This window comes from Saccopteryx leptura, chromosome 6, assembly GCF_036850995.1.
Source record: "Saccopteryx leptura isolate mSacLep1 chromosome 6, mSacLep1_pri_phased_curated, whole genome shotgun sequence".
Classification (NCBI taxonomy): domain Eukaryota; kingdom Metazoa; phylum Chordata; class Mammalia; order Chiroptera; family Emballonuridae; genus Saccopteryx; species Saccopteryx leptura.
The window spans coordinates 163,108,256-163,127,889 of record NC_089508.1 but is presented as its reverse complement, the minus strand read 5'-3'; the positions used below and the strand labels follow the sequence as shown (position 1 = coordinate 163,127,889).

Here is a 19,634-nt window from a genome sequence, read left to right as displayed (position 1 = left end):
TGATCAAGTGGGATTCATCCCAGAATCTCAAGGATGGTTCAACATACGTAAAACGGTTAACGTAATACACCATATCAACAAAACAAAGAACAAAAACCACATGATCTTATCAATAGACACAGAAAAGGCTTTTGATAAAATACAACACAATTTTATGTTTAAGACTCCCAACAAAATGGGTATAGAAGGAAAATATTTCAATATGATATAGGCCGTATATGATAAACCATCAGCTAACATCATATTAAATGGCACCAAACTGAAGGCTTTCCCCCTTAAATCAGGAACAAGACAGGGTTGTCCACTCTCTCCACTCTCATTTAATGTGGTACTAGAGGTTCTAGCCAGAGCAATCAGACAAGACAAATAATAAAAGGCATCCATATCAGAAAAGAAGAAGTAAAGGTATCACTTTTTGCAGATGATATGATCCTATACATCGAAAACCCCAAAGAATCCACAAAAAGACTACTAGAAACAATAAGCCAATACAGTAAGGCGGCAGGATATAAAATTAACATACAGAAGTCAATAGCCTTTCTATATGCTAACAATGAAACAATTGAGAATGAACTCAAAAGAATAATCCCCTTCACGATTGCAACAAAAAAAATAAAATACTTAGGAATAAACATAACAAAGATTGTAAAGGACTTACATAATGAAAACTATAAACCATTGTTAAGGGAAATCAAAAAAGATATAATGAGATGGAAGAATATACCTTGTTCTTGGCTAGGAAGAATAAATATAATCAAGATGGCTATATTACCCAAAGCAATATACAAATTTAATGCAATTCCCATCAAACTTCCAATGACATTTTTTAAAGAAATAGAGCAAAAAATCATCAGATTTATATAGAACTATAAAAAACCCCGAATAGCCAAAGCAATCCTAAAGAAAAAGAATGAAGCTGGGGGCATCACAATACCTGACTTCAAACTATATAATAGGGCCACGACAATCAAAACAGCATGGTATTGGCAGAAAAATAGACAATCAGACCAATGGAACAGAATAGAAAGTCCAGAAATAAAACCACATATATATAGTCAAATAATTTTTGATAAAGGGGCCAACAACACACAATGGAGAAAAGAAAGCCTCTTCAATAAATGGTGCTGGTAAAACTGGAAAGCCACATGCAAAAGAATGAAACTGGACTACAGTCTCTCCCCCTGTACAAAAATTAACTCAAAATGGATCAAAGATCTAAACATAAGACCTGAAACAATTAAGTACATAGAAGAAGACATAGGTACTCAACTCATGGACCTGGGTTTTAAAGAGCATTTTATGAATTTGACTCCACAGGCAAGAGAAGTGAAGGCAAAAATTAATGAATGGGACTACATCAGACTAAGAAGTTTTTGCTCAGCAAGAGAAACTGATAACAAAATAAACAGAAAGCCAACTAAATGGGAAATGATATTTTCAAACAACAGCTCAGATAAGGGCCTAATATCCAAAATATACAAAGAACTCATAAAACTCAACAACAAACAAACAAACAATCCAATAAGAAAATGGGAAGAGGACATGAACAGACACTTCTCCCAGGAAGAAATACAAATGGCCAACAGATATATGAAAAGATGCTCATCTTCTTTAGTTATTAGAGAAATGCAAATCAAAACTGCAATGAGATACCACCTCACACCTGTTCGATTAGCTGTTATTAGCAAGACAGGTAATAGCAAATGCTGGAGAGGCTGTGGAGAAAAAGGAACCCTGGGCCCTGGCCGGTTGGCTCAGCGGTAGAGCGTCGGCCTAGCATGCGGAGGACCCGGGTTCGATTCCTGGCCAGGGCACACAGGAGAAGCGCCCATTTGCTTCTCCACCCCTCCGCCGCGCTTTCCTCTCTGTCTCTCTCTCTTCCCCTCCCGCAGCCAAGGCTCCATTGGAGCAAAGATGGCCCGGGCGCTGGGGATGGCTCTGTGGCCTCTGCCTCAGGCGCTAGAGTGGCTCTGGTCGCAACATGGCGACGCCCAGGATGGGCAGATTATCGCCCCCTGGTGGGCAGAGCGTCGCCCCCTGGTGGGCGTGCTGGGTGGATCCCGGTCGGGCGCATGCGGGAGTCTGTCTGACTGTCTCTCCCCATTTCCAGCTTCAGAGAAAAAAAAAAAAAAAGAAAAAGGAACCCTCATACACTGTTGGTGGGAATGTAAAGTAGTACAACCATTATGGAAGAAAGTATGGTGTTTCCTCAAAAAACTGAAAATAGAAATACCTTATGACCCAGCAATCCCTCTACTGGGTATATACCCCAAAAACTCAGAAACATTGATACGTAAAGACACATGCAGCCCCATGTTCATTGCAGCATTGTTCACAGTGGCCAGGACATGGAAACAACCAAAAAGCCTGTCAATAGATGACTGGATAAAGAAGATGTGGCACATATACACTATGGAATACTAAGCCATAAGAAATGATGACATCGGATCATTTACAGCAAAATGGTGGGATCTTGATAACATTATATGAAGTGAAATAAGTTAAATCAGAAAAAAACAGGAACTGCATTATTCCATACGTAGGTGGGACATAAAAGTGAAACTAAGAGACATTGATAAGAGTGTGGTGGTTAGGGGGGGGAGGGGGGAATGGGAGAGGGAAAGGGGGAGGGGGAGGGGCACAAAGAAAACAAGATAGAAGGTGACAGAGGACAATCTGACTTTGGGTGATGGGTATGCAACATAACTGAACGACAAGATAACCTGGACTTGTTATCTTTGAATATATGTATCCTGATTTATTGATGTCACCCCATTAAAAAAATAAAATTATTATAAAAAAAGAAAAAAAAGAAAATAAAGGGGAAAATATCTATCTATAGCAACTGAAGACTATGAAGAAAATGAGCTTGAAATATGGAGAGATTAAAGACAAAAAGAAGTAAAATCATCCCAAAAGTCAAGGAGAAACTCCACCCACTATCTGAAAAAAGCATATTATTGATTATAAAGAAACAAAATAGTTTATAAAATAAAGCCACCTCATCCACCTATGTCCATTACTAAAAGGTAAACTTATGGTTTATGGGAAGGTAAGAATTTAAACATGTTTAAACTAAATTATAAAATTATCAACTTCAAATGCATAAACATAATGAATGGAGAACACCACTTAGAATAAGAAAATAAATAGGAAGAATGAACTTACTGCAAATTGAGAAATAAAGATTTGAGCCTTGCCCACATCTCCCATTTCTCATCAATAAACCTTGCCTCCTTCCTGACTTAAACTTATGCATTTACATAAGCTTCAGCCCTCTATTTCAGCTATTACTACTCTTATTATTTCTACCAACTAATATTCCCGGTGCATTCATGAAGATTGTTGTGAAAACGAATAAAAATGGCTGGACTTCCAGTGTGCTTTAAAATAAGTCATTGCAAGAAAAAGGCCAAAACAAATAAATGAAGCAATAAACTTTACAGTAATATGTTGGAGAACTACTGTGCAATTGACATGAACAAGCATTAAATACATCCCAAAATTACTGTACTTACATTCCCGCAGACCTCCTGTTGCTCTCCACTATCTTCAGAACTCGAGCCAGTAGGAATACTAGGACTGAAGGCCATGAGGTCGGTCTTGGGCGGACCCTCCCTAGAGCACACCCTCTGCCGCTTCTCTTGCGAGTACGACCAGCTCCCCACCGCGCGGGAGCACACCAGCGTGGGCTTCCCTGGCGCGCATGCGCTCTCAGGAGGTGGCGCGGAACACCGCAGCGCCGTGTAGAGCAGCAGCGTGAGCACCAACAGGCTGGACACCGCGCAGATGGCAATAATCAGATACACGTTCACATCCACCAGCGCCGCCTCGGAGCTCGCGGCGCTGAAAGACGCTTGCGACGAGGTCTTCGGCACCTGACCACTGTCCAGCAGAGACAGCAGTACCGTGGCTGTGGCTGTCAGCGGCGGCTCTCCGTGGTCCTTCACCAGAACCAGCAGGCGCTGGCGCGGCTCGTCTGCCTCCTCCAGGGCGCGCGTCGTGCTGACCTCGCCCGTGTACAGACCCACGCGGAACGGACTGCGCGCACCACCCTCCGCCGGCTGCAGCTCATAAGACAGCCACGCGTTGTAGCCAGAATCCGCGTCCACCGCTCGCACCTTCGCCACCACCTGGCCCGCGCCCACCGACCGAGACACCAGCTCGCTCACTGCGCTGCCCTCGCGACCCACCCCAGGCGGCAACAGCGCGGGCGCGTTGTCGTTCTCGTCCAGCACGAACACCTGCAGCGTCACGTTGCTGCCCAGAGGCGGCACGCCCGCGTCGCGCGCGCTCACCTGGAACTGCAGCAGCTCCAGCTCCTCGTGGTCCAGAGGCTGCAGCGCGTACACCTTGCCGCTGTCCGCGTGCACCGACACGTAGCTCGACAGCGCACGCTCGCCCACCCGCCGCTCCACCAGCGAGTAGGACACCAGCGCGTTCTCTTGCGTATCCAAATCCAACGCTGACACCGTGAAGATGTGGCAGCCGGGTGGGTTGTTCTCCTTCACAAACACCGTGTACTCGGGCTGCGCGAACATTGGCGCATTGTCGTTCACATCGGCCACCTCCACGGACACGATAGCGGTGGCCGACAGCGAAGGCGAGCCCCCGTCCCGCGCGATCACTACTACAGCATATTCGGACACGCTCTCGCGGTCCAAGGAGCTGTCCAGGACCAGCGAGTAGTAATTTTTGAAGGTGGACACCAGCTTGAAGGGGACGTGGAGTGTTAATGAGCAGGTCACCTGCCCGTTGTCACCGTCGTCTAAGTCGGTTACACTGATTAGGGCGATGGTGGTCCCCACTGGAGCATCCTCATGAATAGAAAGCAATGGTGAAGTCACTCGCAACTCCGGAGCGTTATCATTGATGTCCAAGACTTCAACCAAGATTGTGCAGTGAGCAAACATTGGGGGATTTCCTTTATCCACAGCTTCTATTTGAAGCTTCCATAATTTTGTTTCTTCAAAATCTATTTTTCCATTTACTTTTATTTCTCCATTGGCTGAATCTATGCGAAAAGTTGCTTTTGTATCAGTGGAAACATCAGTTGCAAAGGAATAAAGAATATGGCTATTTGAACCCTCATCTAAATCCGAGGCATTAAGTCTAATAACCAGTGTACCATTCCTTGCATTTTCCAGTAATTTTACACGACGGACTGCTTTGTCAAACACTGGGGCATTGTCATTTGCATCCATCACTGTGATCTGTAACTCTACTGCACCTGTCAGCTCAGGTTTGCCCCCATCTGTTGCTTTAAGTACCAAGAGCAGCTCTGAAGCGACTTCCCTATCTAAAGTTTTTTTTAGTACCAGTTGAAGTGGTTTTACCTGGTCGTCGTTGGTCGGTATTTCCAGCGAGAAATATTCATTAGGGCTTAGGCTGTAAGTCAGCAGAGCATTGACCCCAATATCTGCATCGGAAGCGCCCTCTAGTGAAAAATGAGAGTCAAGAGCCCTAGTTTCAGAAATAAACAGATTTTTTTGTGTCGCTGGGAACGCAGGCGGATTGTCGTTAATGTCCTTCACTTCCAGTTCCACATGGAAAACCTGCAGCGGCCTCTCCACGATCACCTCCAGGTGGATGCTGCACTCCGCACTCCGCCCGCACAGCTCCTCGCGGTCGATCCGAGAATTCACAAACAAAATGCCATTCTGCAGATTTACCTCCAGAAGGTCCCCGCGTTCTTTGGACGCCACCCGGAACAGGCGCGGCACCAACTCCGCCAGCTCCAGCCCCAGGTCCTGCGCGATGCGTCCCACGAAGGTGCCGTGTTTGGCCTCCTCAGGGACCGAGTAGCGGACCTGGCCGCTCCAGCTCTCCCGAGAAGCGAGGAGCAGAAACAATAGCAGCAGAAACCGGGCTCCTTGGTTACCTGATTCTGAAGCTAACATCATGCCTCGATTCTGGTTAGTAAATTAACATTTTTTAAGTAGAAAGATGTTCTTTTGCGATCTTTTTTTTTTTTTTTAGTCTTTCTTTCTGAGATCCCAGGTGATCTTAGCAATATGGGTGTGTTTATAATCTTTAAAGCTCCGGAACGGTGGAGAATCATTCTGGTCCTGGGAATAAGCGTAATTGTCTTTGTTGAAATTATTCTCTCCTTGGAGAACAGCGACATCCTGTGGCTCAAAATGGAAGTACATTTGCGTTTATACTAATATTTCTTTCACTTCTATTGCTTCTTCCGTGATTCCTTCAAATTGGTCTGTTTTTCTTTGTGGGCCTTTAATTCTTCATATATTTCTTGTAGGTGATCACATGCTCCTTAATGGTGGTTTTGTCTTATAAATTAGAATTCCAAGAAGAGTTTTCTCTTGCATATCGACATCTAAGAGAATGTACTACTGCACATCTATATTATAATATATATGAAGATGAAAACCCCATATTGTAAGTTACTAGTGATACTGGTTTTTTAGACTTATAAATTGATCATTTTGGAATCATTTCTTACTTAGTTTACTCTATTGCTAACATTCTATAATTTTCTATTGCTTAATACCTATACTATGTTAAAGTATTCTAAACATTTAATCCCGTTGTGTAGAGGTTAACTCAAGATGCAAGTTCTCTAATTTTTCTCTAACATCATTGTATTTCAAATCAGTGCTGATATGTAAGTATGTAAGTAACTTATCAGTTTACCCAAAGATTTCATTGCTTGGTTGTTAATGAATTTAACAAGTACTGATCTCCTGAAATACAAAGTATACCTATCTTTGTCTCATTTTAAAGCTTTTTTCCAGTTCCTGTATCTGCTCTGGATGAATGTTGTTTTCATCCAGAAGGATAAGTTAAATTTGCATCATATCCATTCCTATTTATAAAGATAACCTCTTTCTAATTAAAATTAAAACCCACCACTGAATTAGACATTCAAGTTATATTTGTCTATTTGATTATACCTATTTTAACCCAGAATTTGTTTAGGAGACAGACTAAAGGGTATTCTGCATCTCATTCATTCACTCTATTTCCTGTTTTCATCTCAAATACAAAAAAAAATGGATATTTTCATAACTGTTATCAATTGCAGTAAAGTTTATCAGTGTTCTATTTTGTGTGTTTGTGACAGAGACAGAGAGAGTCAGAGAGAGGAACGGATAGGGACAGACAGGAAAGGAGAGAAATGAGAAGCATCAATTCTTCATTGTAGTTCCTTAGTTGTTCATTGATTGCTTTCTCATGTATGCCTTGACCGGGGAGCTACAGCAGACTGAGTGACCCCTTGCTCAAACCAGCGACTTTGGGCTCAAGCTGGTGAGTTTCTTCAAACCTGATGAGCCCGCGCTCAAGCTGGCAACCTCGGAGTCTCGAACCTGGGTCCTCCATGTCCCAGTCCGACTCTCCATCCACTGCACCACCACCTGGTCAGGCTTAGCATTGTATTTTTCTTTTTTAAGGAAAATGTTTTAATCATTCCTAATGCTGTTAAGGAACCAACTATCCAATATCTGAAATCCTCCACTAAAATGGCAGCCAGTGAGAAAATCCCAAATTTTTCTACTAAAAAAATGTTGTAAGTGGATACCCAAGGGAATCTAAGGTTTTGTGTAAACATGCCACCCTCATTTTAAACACTTTTTAAAATGCTGATTCAATGACTTGTGCCAAAGATTTATAATTAAAACTACTTTTAAATCTTTTTTTAATTGTGAAAGCCATAAATTCAGGACCAACATATTAGCCTAGAGAAGGGCAAGGAAAAAAAGGCAAAACACTTTCTTGGCACAGGAAAATAACTAAATTCAGAAAAAGGCATTATTAGGAAATAAGCCTCATTTGCTAATTAAAATCATTTAGTCCCTTGGGAATGACTCCGTGCTGAAGTACCATTTTATTTTTAGTTTAAAGGGTTGCTTCATTAATTAAGTACATATTAAAGATAATTTTTAAAGCTCCAAATTCCAAAGCTATCATATTGCTAAGTAACCCTAGTATGTCAATAAAGCTAAGGGTTGGTCACTCATCATGACAGAGACTATCAAAAACACTATACCGGCCCTGGCCAGTTGGCTCAGCGGTAGAGCGTCGGCCTGGTGTGCGGGGGACCCGGGTTTGATTCCCGGCCAGGGCACATAGGAGAAGCGCCCATTTGCTTCTCCACCCCCACCCCCTCCTTCCTCTCTGTCTCTCTCTTCCCCTCCCGCAGCCGAGGCTCCATCGGAGCAAAGATGGCCCGGGCGCTGGGGATGGCTCCTTGGCCTCTGCCCCAGGTGCTAGACTGGCTCTGGTCGCAATAGAGCCACGCCCCGGAGGGGCAGAGCATCGCCCCCTGGTGGGCAGAGCGTCGCCCCTGGTGGGCGTGCTGGGTGGATCCCGGTCGGGCGGGCACATGCGGGAGTCTGTCTGACTGTCTCTCCCCATTTCCAGCTTCAGAAAAGTACAAAAAAAAAAAAACACTATACCACCAGAGCTAAAGAGTATGCATGATTTGCCTCATTTAAACATCATTAATAAAGAACCTGATTATAAAAATAATGGACTAATTTTTTGCAAAATGTTAAAAGCAATCCTTGATTTGAAAAAAAAATCTGTTTTTGTCCAGAAAAGTCTGTCATTCTGCATTGAATGGGAAAAACACTGTTCACAAAGTTTTAAAGAAGACTTATCTCTGTAACAGCCAGAGGAAGACAATGTCAAATTAAATCAGAAATATTTGTCTTTGCTATCTCTTAACTTCTCATTCTGAACTAACTCCTCATTTTCTCTCCTTTCTGCATGTCCTCTGCCATAGACTTTAAGATTATTATGCTGCTGAATAAAATCTTAACTTGTTATGTTAATATTTCTGTGAATACTTGTATTTTTAAATAAAGCATGTCCAAAAAGGTGCAAAGTAAAACAAATGGAACCAAATCGGTAAGCATACAATTCTATGTTTCACTAAGAGCGGATATCAAGAGTTATCTTTAGACAAGGCTTTTCTGCAGAGGCACAATAACATGAAGGTGTGAAAGAGAGGACAGATACAAGAGGAATGAATTCTATACACAAATTTAAATGCTCTGCATAACTATAATATCTAAAAGTTGGAGACTGACCATTAAAGTATTAATTTTGAAGGCAATGCCATACTTAAATTCCTACCACAATTCTCTTTTCTTGTGTTCCTAAACTTGAATAAAGATGTCAAGCTTTATTGGAAGCTATTTATGAAGCACATAGAGTAAAAATTCCGGCTACATACAGAAAGAAAAAAGTAACTGCTAAAAACCAGAATCAGAATGATAAACAAGTTGCATTGCTATTTGGTGATGCTGAAATGAATAAAAATTTTTAAATAAAATTATAGATATTAGGTAACAAACAATTTCAAAAAGGTATAATCAATAGCATAGTGTTGGCCACCATGCAACTTACTTGTCCTGCATTTCTGGTTCTACATCATCTAACACAACCCTGTTTAAGGCGACTAGAGACGTTATCAAACTAAATTGCACCATATGATATCAAATCAGTAGAAAACATCCTAAGAGGATAATTCCATTTTCTCTCCAAACCCCTAATATTAATTTAAATGAAAATAATCATTTTCAATCTTCTCAAATTAAAATTAGTTCTCTAATGTTCTTCATTAAAAAATATAATCATGACTACATCCTCAAAGTGGAAGAGCTAGTACTTGAATATCATAAGCAAGTCCTCATTCTGATAAATGAGTAGATGAAAGCTAATGAATCAAATTATATAAATAACTATGAAACTTTTTCTGCTGCTAAAATAAGTAATACACACTGACACAGGTACCATCACTCTGAAATAAAATTTAAAAATATTTAAGCTCAAAACAACTTAATTCCATAGATTACAACATTTTTCTGAATGAACTTCCAATCTGCATAGTGCACTAAGAATAAAATATAAATATTGAATATTAAAGATATATTATGCATTATGTTATATTACACTACACATGATCATTACTTAGGGAGCAAAAGGCACATATTTACCATAAAGAGAATTCATCAGATCAGTTTTTTTGTTACTGTAACAGGGTCATTTTAAAATTTAATTTGAAAAGTAAGCAAACTTGTGAATTAAAGTACTAACCTACAAATACTTATAACATTTAAAAGATAATAGTTTAAGTAAAAAACTACAACCAACATTAAATATTTGTATTTAAAAATACAAATAAATTCAGGATAAATAGCATATTTTTAATAGTGAAATATCAAGCGAAAGTTGATACACAGAGTAATATAGAAAAAATATGAAATGAACTTTAAAATAAACTGTTACAATCGGAATTACTAGATACATTTAAGGTATTATAAAAATATGCTATATAGATTTTTAAAAAGATATTCTATACTTTGGTTTCTCTTCAAATCGCATAAATCTTTTGCCTTTTACAAAAAAAGATATTCCAAGACATGTATTTGAGGGGGGAAATGGTGAAATAAAATATTATTTACAAAACAAACTATGAAAATTAAAAAGTAATACCCACCTTCCTAGAGTGGTCCTCTCCAGTAGACTGTTCTTCCACTTCCACCACTGGAACTGGACAAGGTGGAAGGCTGGGGCTGAAGGCCATCAGGTCGGTCTTGGGCGCGCCCTCCCCAGAGCACACCCTCTGCCGCCTCTGCTGCGAGTACGACCAGCTCCCCACCGCGCTGGAGCACACCAGCGTGGGCTTCCCCGGCGCGCACACGCCCTTAGTGGGCGGCCTGGAGCACCGCAGCGCCGTGTACAGCAGCAGCGTGAGCACCAACAGGCTGGACACCGCGCAGATGGCGATGATCAGGTACACGTTCACGTCCACCAGCGCCGACTCAGAGCTCACAGCGCTGGAAGATGCTCGCGACAAGGTCTTAGGCACCTGACCACTGTCCACCAGGGACAACAGCACGGTGGCTGTAGCTACCAACGCGGGTTCTCCGTGGTCCTTCACCAGCACCAGCAGGCGCTGCCGCGGCAAGTCCGCCTCGTCCAGGGCGCGTGTCGTGCTGATCTCACCCGTGTACAGCCCCACGCGGAACAGGCTGCGTGCACCACCCGCCGTTGGCTGCAGCTCATAAGACAGCCACGCGTTGTAGCCAGAATCCGCGTCCACCGCGCGCACCTTCGCCACCACCTGGCCCGCGCCCACCGACCGAGACACCAGCTCGCTCACTGCGCCACCCACTCTGCCTGCCCCAGACGGCAGCAGCGCAGGAGCGTTGTCGTTCTCGTCCAGCACGAACACCTGCAGCGTCACGTTGCTGCCCAGAGGCGGCACGCCCGCGTCGCGCGCGCTCACCTGGAACTGCAGCAGCTCCAGCTCCTCGTGGTCCAGAGGCTGCAGCGCGTACACCTTGCCGCTGTCCGCGTGCACCGACACGTAGCTCGACAGCGCACGCTCGCCCACCCGCCGCTCCACCAGCGAGTAGGACACCAGCGCGTTCTCCTGCGCGTCCACGTCCTGCGCGGACACCGTGAAGATGTGGCAGCCTGGCGGGTTGTTCTCCTTCACGAACACCGTGTACTCTCGCTGTGTGAACGCCGGCGTGTTGTCATTCACGTCAGCCACCTCCACGGACACGCTGGCGGTGGTCGACAGAGACGGAGAGCCCCCGTCCCGCGCTGTCACCACTAGCTCATAGTTCGGCAAGCTCTCGCGGTCCAAGCCACTGTCCAAAACCAGCGAGTAGTAATTCTTGAAAGTGGACACCAGCTTGAAGGGGCCATGCGGTGTTAGGGAGCAGGTCACCTGCCCGTTGACGCCAGAGTCACGGTCAAACACGCTGATCAAGGCAATGACAGTGCCCACCTGAGCATCCTCTCGCACAGGAAGAGACAGAGAAGTGACAACCACCTCAGGCGAATTGTCATTTTCATCCAGGATTTCTACTAGGACGGTGCAGTGACCAACCATAGGTGGGTTTCCTTTATCTGTAACATCTACATGAATTTTGTAAGTGTTATTATCCTCAAAGTCAATGGTATCATTTACTCTTATTTCTCCCGTCCTTTCATTCATTACAAATTTTCTTCTTATGCTCGGTGTTATCAAAGAGCTAAATGAATATATCAGTTCTTTGTTCATTTCTTCATCCGCATCAGAAGCATTTAGCCATATTACTAACGTTTGCTTTGGTGAATTTTCACACAACTTAACTTCATAAATGGGTTGGTCAAATATGGGGGCATTATCATTGGCATCCAACACCAGGATCAGCAGAGAAACAGATCCGGTAAGTTCGGGTTTTCCTCCATCACTTGCTGTTAATAACAGCAGAAGCTGAGGATTTTCTTCACGATCCAGCAATTTTCGTAGAACAAGTACTGGGAATTTGTCTTTGTCTTTTTTGTTTATAATATCAAGAATGAAAAACTCATTTGGACTGAGTCTGTATGTAAGCATTGCATTTTCTCCAACATCCGCATCAAACGCGCCTTCTAGTGGAAATCGAGAGTCAAGCAGTCGCGATTCGGGTATTGAGAGCTTTTGCTGTGAGACGGAAAATACGGGGGGGTGGTCGTTAATATCTTTGACCTCCACCTCCACATGGAAAACCTGCAGCGGCCTCTCCACGATCACCTCCAGGTGGATGCTGCACTCCGCGGTCTGCCCGCACAGCTCCTCGCGGTCGATCCGAGAATTCACAAACAAAATGCCATTCTGCAGATTTACCTCCAGAAGGTCCCCGCGGTCTTTGGACGCCACCCGGAACAGGCGCGGCACCAGCTCCGCCAGCTCCAGCCCCAGGTCCTGCGCGATGCGTCCCACGAAGGTGCCGTGTTTGGCTTCCTCGGGGACCGAGTAATGAACCTGGCAGCTCCCGGTTTCCCAAGATGCGAGGAGCAGAAGCGAAAGCAGCAGATGGCGGGTTTTCAGGCCGCTGGGTCTGTAGAACAACATCATACATACCTTTCCCGTTTTACAAGTTTATGAATCAGCTCGCTGGAAGACTCACACGCTCTAAATTTTCCTGTTGGATCTCTTACATTCAATTTTATCGAAATGGCTGAGATGTCAGAATGAAGTTCTTTCCTACTCCTTGAGAAACATAGGATTATGCCTTTGTTCTAAAACCCATTTTGTGGAAGACAGCGACATCCGGTGGCTTAATGTGTAAGTACAATTCCATTAGTTAATTTCTCTTTGATTCAAATCTTTATTCCCACCATTATTTCATATGATACTTTAATTCTGCAAGGGGACAGATCAGCAGCAGGAGGCCCCTTCACCAGGAGCCAAGCCCTGCAACCAGACCTTCATGCTCATGACTCAGAGGCACAGCCACTTCCAACACAGTCACATGCTCTAACGCATTCACTCCTGTACCCCTATACTCGCCCCAAGGTCCTGCTGCCCTCACGGCCTGCGGGAGGAGCCTAAACACCTGTCCTCATCCCTACCAGTCTTCCCAGTGCCCAGGGCACCCATAGCCCTTCTTGGACTTCTGGGTCCCTGAAGGGGGTCGAATGGGGAGAAGAACAGTGCTCGAGGGCGGGGGTGGCCTCGGTGGAGGTACAGGGCACTCCATGGGCTCTGGTGGGTGGGGGCTGAACAGGAACCTCAAAAAGGGTGAAAACTTCAGGGGGCTGGCAGGGGTCGGGGCTCCTATTGAGGCATCTGGGGAGTGCAGCTTGGGCTGGAAGAAGCCCTCTTTGATGCTGTCCAGGATGAGGGCGCCCAGAAAGGCCTGGTTTGAGCTCTCACTGAGGGCCTTGTTGTCCAGACTGTCCACTCAATTTTTACGTATTTGAATCTATATGAATTGTCAAAGCCTCACATTATATCTCTTTTGTAAAAAATAACAATTATTGTCCATTGCTAATGCAAATCCCTAGAAAATGCAGTCTTAGAGATTCTTAGAAAATTCTTTCCCTAACCATGATCATCATTTTTCATTAGCTAAGTTTGAAAATATCTTTAATATCTGTATCATAATGAGTGTACTCATATTTTGTTGGATACAAACATGTATCTTCACTTTCTGACACAATTCATTTCTTTGTCTTTGAGATTAAATAAACCTAATCAGACACTAATCTCAAGCATCAATTCTCTTTGAGGTGTTTGCACATTCTAAAAGAGAACACAAGCTTCAACATCAGAAATTTCTCCATTCTGATTTTTATTCTTCAACTTAATAATTGTGTGACTTGGGGAAAAGAATTTAACCTCTCTCGGTATCAGTTCCCACTTTTATAACATTCAGATAATATGGTGGTTGTGAAAATTAAGTGCCTAGAATAGTACCTTAAGGAGAAGAAATGCTTCATAAATAGTGATTATTCTCAGGCTTCAATTTAGCCACATTTATTTTCATAAAGCTGAAGACCAAAATCGGTCAATTGGGGAAATTTATTACCAATAGAATATTATCCCTCTACAATGCCTTCACTACTGCTACTGCTCAGGCTGATTTGAGGTTCCTGTCTTTAAGAAAACATTAAAAGGTTTATTGAGAAATTATCTATAAGGTGAGACATTTCACTTCTTTATATACATTTTATAGGAGCAAAAAGAGCCTTAATTATAATTACAAATAAAATAATTCAAAAATATGTTATTTCTACTTTCATAACATCTACTTTCTTTGTTATACTTAAGCTTTTCAAATACCCAAATATACAGTTTTGAAATTATCTAATAATTTTTAGTGTCAATAAAATTTTTCATCATCACCTGTCATAAAAATACTTTTAGAATCAAATATTCAGTAACTTAAATTCTCCATTAATATATGTATGCTACCTAAAAAACTTAAAGTTTCTCTTTTTCCAAAAAAGGATATTTGGCCTTCTCCAAAGGTTAATTTCTTTAATGGTGTTATGATTTATAAAAGAGACATTTTTAAGAAATTGATCATTTTGAACTCACAGATGTCATTTAAGAATGAAAATAGAGTGACACTTATGAACAAGAAAAATGACAGGAATAAGGTTACTGGGTTCATTGACTTATGTGTGCTACTAAATTCTCTTTTTATACTTCTCTTATTTAGAATGACTCTGATGTCAAAGTCCATTTAAATATTGATTTTATGGATATGTTTTCTTTGAACATATGTACCCTGATTTATTTATGTCACCCCATTAAAATTAATAAAATTTTTAAAAAACAAATATTGATTTTAAGAGTTACTTTTCTTATAAAGCATAAATAAAAATATGAGTTATTCATCCATCCACAATACCAATGTTCATTTTAGCTACTATCTGCATTTTAGCTACTATCTTAAAATAAGTTATCAATGATTAATTATCCCAACATAAGGTAATGACATAAACTAAACTACATTCCTGTTAATGCCATGTAATAAAATAAACGTCTGAAAAATAAATATCCAATAATGAATAGAAAGTAGGGAGATGCTAAATTACATCCCCCCATATTTGATAGAATTGGATTTACCAAGCACCTCATAGGGCTATTGGATCTAAAAGTTCAGTTGGACACAATGGAGAAAAGAAAGCCTCTTCAATAAATGGTGCTGGGAAAACTGGAAAGCCACATGCAAAAGAATGAAACTTGACTACAGTCTTTCCCCCTGTACTAAAATTAACTCAAAATGGATCAAAGATGTAAACATAAGACCTGAAACAATTAAGTGCATAGAAGAAGACATAGGTACTCAACTCATGGACCTGGGTTTTAAAGAGCATTTTATGAATTTGACTCCAATGGCAAGAGAAGTGAAGACAAAAATTAATGAATGGGACTACATCAGACTAAGAAGTTTTTGCTCAGCAAGAGAAACTGATAACAAAATAAACAGAAAGCCAACTAAATGGGAAATGATATTTTCAAACAACAGGTCAGATAAGGGCCTAATATCCAAAATATACAAAGAACTCATAAAACTCAACAACAAACAAACAAACAATCCAATAAAAAAATGGGAAGAGGACATGAACAGACACTTCTCCCAGGAAGAAATACAAATGGCCAATAGATATATGAAAAGATGCTCATCTTCGTTAGTTATTAGAGAAATGCAAATCAAAACTGCAATGAGATACCACCTCACACCTGTTAGATTAGCTATTATTAACAAGACAGGTAATAACAACTGTTGGAGAGGCTGTGGAGAAAAAGGAACCCTCATACACTGTTGGTGGGAATGTAAAGTAGTACAGCCATTATGGAAGAAAGTATGGTGGTTCCTCAAAAAACTGAAAATAGAATTACCTTATGACCCAGCAATCCTTCTACTGGGTATATACCCCAAAAACTCAGAAACATTGATACGTAAAGACACATGCAGCCCCATGTTCATTGCAGCATTGTTCACAGTGGCCAGGACATGGAAACAACCAAAAAGCCCATCAGTAGATGACTGGATAAAGAAGATGTGGCACATATACACTCTGGAATACTACTCAGCCATAAGAAATGATGACATCAGATCATTTACAGCAAAATGGTGGGATCTTGATAACATTATACGAAGTGAAATAAGTAAATCAGAAAAAAACAGAAACTGCATTATTCCATACGTAGGTGGGACATAAAAGTGAAACTAAGAGACATTGATAAGAGTGTGGTGGTTACGGGGGGAGGGGTGAAAGGGAGAGGGAAAGGGGGAGGGGGAGGGGTACAAAGAAAACTAGATAGAAGGTGACAGAGAACAATCTGACTTTGGGTGATGGGTATGCAACATAAGTGAATGACAAGATAACCTGGATTTGTTATCTTTGAATATATGTATCCTGACTTATTGATGTCGCCCCATTAAAAATAAAATTATTAAAAGTTCAGTTGGATAAGAATCACCAGAGGTGATGGTTAACATGCAAATTTGGCAGTACCACTTATTTCAGAAATTGTGAGGTGAAGTCTGGGATCCAGAAGGACTCCACCTGTTGCTAATGCAGTTGGCATTATCAAATCTAATAACGAGCTGACCACCAGCCCCAATTTGCCTGAGATATGCTATATTAATACTGTGGTCTTGTATACTTATTTACAGTGCTCTGTTTACTCATAAAAGCATGGTAGTTGCCTTATATTTATACTTTAGTTAGCCCTATCTAGAAACTACAATTTAGAGACTGGCTTCATCATTGTTTAATGATTCTATCTACAGAAGCACAGAGGGACAGCTATTAGGCACAATATTAAACTAAAGTTTCTTCTATGCTCTCATTTTTATATATTGAATTTCCAAGCTGTTTTAGTTTATACTTTTTAAAATGTATTGATCTTAGAGAGAGAGAGAAGGAAACATCAATTTGTTTTTCCACTTATTTAGGCATTCATTGATTGGTTGATGCTTGTTGTGCCCTGACCAGGGATTGAACACACAAGCTTGGTGTACCAGGATGATTCTCTAACCAGCTGAGCTACTGGGCAAGGGCCCAAGCTCTTTTGAATCCTAACCTTCCTAGATCCCAATGTACTCATACTTCCTGATGACCGAAAAGATAAATTCATTACTAAGTGTTCACCTATGCTCTGAAATTTTGCATATGATGACAGCTCGTATTCTGGGAGAGAATCAAGATTAATATAAAAGAATAAATTACCAATTATATCATACAGCATCAATAATAAAGAATAAAATGTATAATTATAGAATAGTAAGTACTTAATAAATAATATTAGCTCTAAGAAATTAAACGTGGTTTTGAGGGACAATGACCACTGTAGCATTCCTTGATCAATATAACTTATGCAGCCTGACCTGTGGTGGCGCAGTGGATAAAGCGTCAACCTGGAAATGCTGAGGTTGCCGGTTCGAAACCCTGGGCTTGCCTGGTCAAGGCACATATGGGAGTTGATGCTTCCAGCTCCTCCCCCCTTCTCTCTCTCTGTCTCTCCTCTCTCTCTCTCTCTCTCTCTCTCTCTCTCTCTCTCTGTCTCTCCCTCTCCTCTCTAAAATGAACAAATAAAAAAATATATATGTATAACTTATGCAAATACCTCAGCCCAACTTCAAGTAACATATGAAACCTGGAGGAAAAGTGCATGGACAGAGATATTTGAAAGTGTCTAGATTTAAGGTGAGTTGTGTTGACATACATAGACAGGTTTTAACTGAAACTATTCAAGTTTTAAAAGAAATAAAATTTTAAAAATAGATTGTTTTGTAGCATATACCACACATATGTTTTACAGAATAAAATAAAAATTACTGAAAGATTTTCTTTAATTTTACTTGCATTTTCATGGTTATACTATTGTGGCTCTATTCCAGAGGCCACTCTGCTCTTGCTCCACTGAATTTTTTTATTTTTTTATTTTTTTTTTTTCATTTTTCTGAAGCTGGAAACAGGGAGAGACAGTCAGACAGACTCCCGCATGCGCCCGACCGGGATCCACCCGGCACGCCCACCAGGGGCGACGCTCTGCCCACCAGGGGGGGGGGGTGCTCTGCCCATCCTGGGCGTCGCCATGTTGTGACCAGAGCCACTCTAGCGCCTGAGGCAGAGGCCACAGAGCCATCCTCAGCGCCCGGGCCATCTTTGCTCCAATGGAGCCTTGGCTGCGGGAGGGGAAGAGAGAGACAGAGAGGAAAGCGCGGCGGAGGGGTGGAGAAGCAAATGGGCGCTTCTCCTGTGTGCCCTGGCCGGGAATCGAACCTGGGTCCTCCGCACGCTAGGCCGACGCTCTACCGCTGAGCCAACCGGCCAGGGCTGAATTTTTAATTAAGAAACACATTGTAAAAGACAACACAATTTTTAAAAATAAAATATCTCAATGGGAATATCTATCATGTCAGCAAAACTCAACATAAGTACAAAGGAAGTTTTAAAAACATAAATTAGAAAAAGAAAACAAATGTTTTAACTAACAACAGAATGTGAAAACCCATCAGCTTGAAAGACAATCCACAGTTCAGGAAAATAGGTTTACCATGCAGTGACTTTAAAGCTGTATCATCTAATGTCCAGGTCTCTGTTTTTTGGAACATTGAAAAAGAGTAAATACTCGTATAAATGAGTATGGGTAATTTTTTTTAATTCCAGGGTATTAATTTCAAGAGAATTTACAGTGTAGAATATAGGTGAATCTTTAATGCCCAAGCACTATACCATTACCAGAAATTTTCTATAAAAAAGAGAAAGTCTTCATGAAGAAAAATATACCAGTCAGGAAGTATTTTCTTTAATATCAAATGAAATATCAATTTCATTAAATTTTCTAAGTATAGAAAATATTCTCAATCACATTTTCTTATGATCTACATTTTCAGGAATATATAAACATATTTTACACAGTTTTAATAAGATTTGTACTTGTAACATTTACTGTTAGAATTAGATTTCTAAAGTTAAACTACTGTTTTCAGGCATATGCTGGAGGTTACTCATTGAAGTTATAGACATTGAGTAGTGCTGACCAGCCATGTCTCTAGAAAGTTCTCCATCTAGAGAAAGCTGACAAGATAACATTACTATATATTTCTGGTATGAGGTTTCTTATAAACAATACTATTAGAGTAAAATATTATCCATACCTTAGAAATGATTCAATGATGGAGTGGTGTTGAACTTTACTTAATGTGTAACAACTAAATTCGTTTTCAGCAAATACTTTTCAGGTACAATGACATCATTATTTTAATAATTCAGTATGACTCTATGACTGCCATAACAGGTTTTAAATAAAAGTGATTCAGCACCTAACAACTAATTGTTCAATGTATGGTTTTAGATATTCTCAATTGGAAGTGGAAACA

At 41.2% G+C, this 19,634-nt stretch overlaps 1 protein-coding gene across 8 annotated transcripts in view; it reads right to left on the bottom strand.

The window, feature by feature from the left end:
- LOC136376626 (protocadherin alpha-4) overlaps positions 1–19,634 on the bottom strand; it is a 282,610-nt gene that overhangs the window by 193,106 nt on the left and 69,870 nt on the right. Inside the window, exon 1 of one of the 8 annotated variants that reach the window (XM_066342812.1) lies at positions 10,466–12,911. The exons of 6 other annotated variants lie outside the window; for them this stretch is intronic. In XM_066342812.1, the coding sequence (XP_066198909.1) occupies positions 10,466–12,862 (2,397 nt within the window). In that variant the 5' untranslated portion in view covers positions 12,863–12,911. Of the gene's footprint in view, positions 1–3,518; positions 5,901–10,465; positions 12,912–19,634 lie in introns of those variants that run through there. One more of the 8 variants, XM_066342818.1, reaches the window with a different exon arrangement.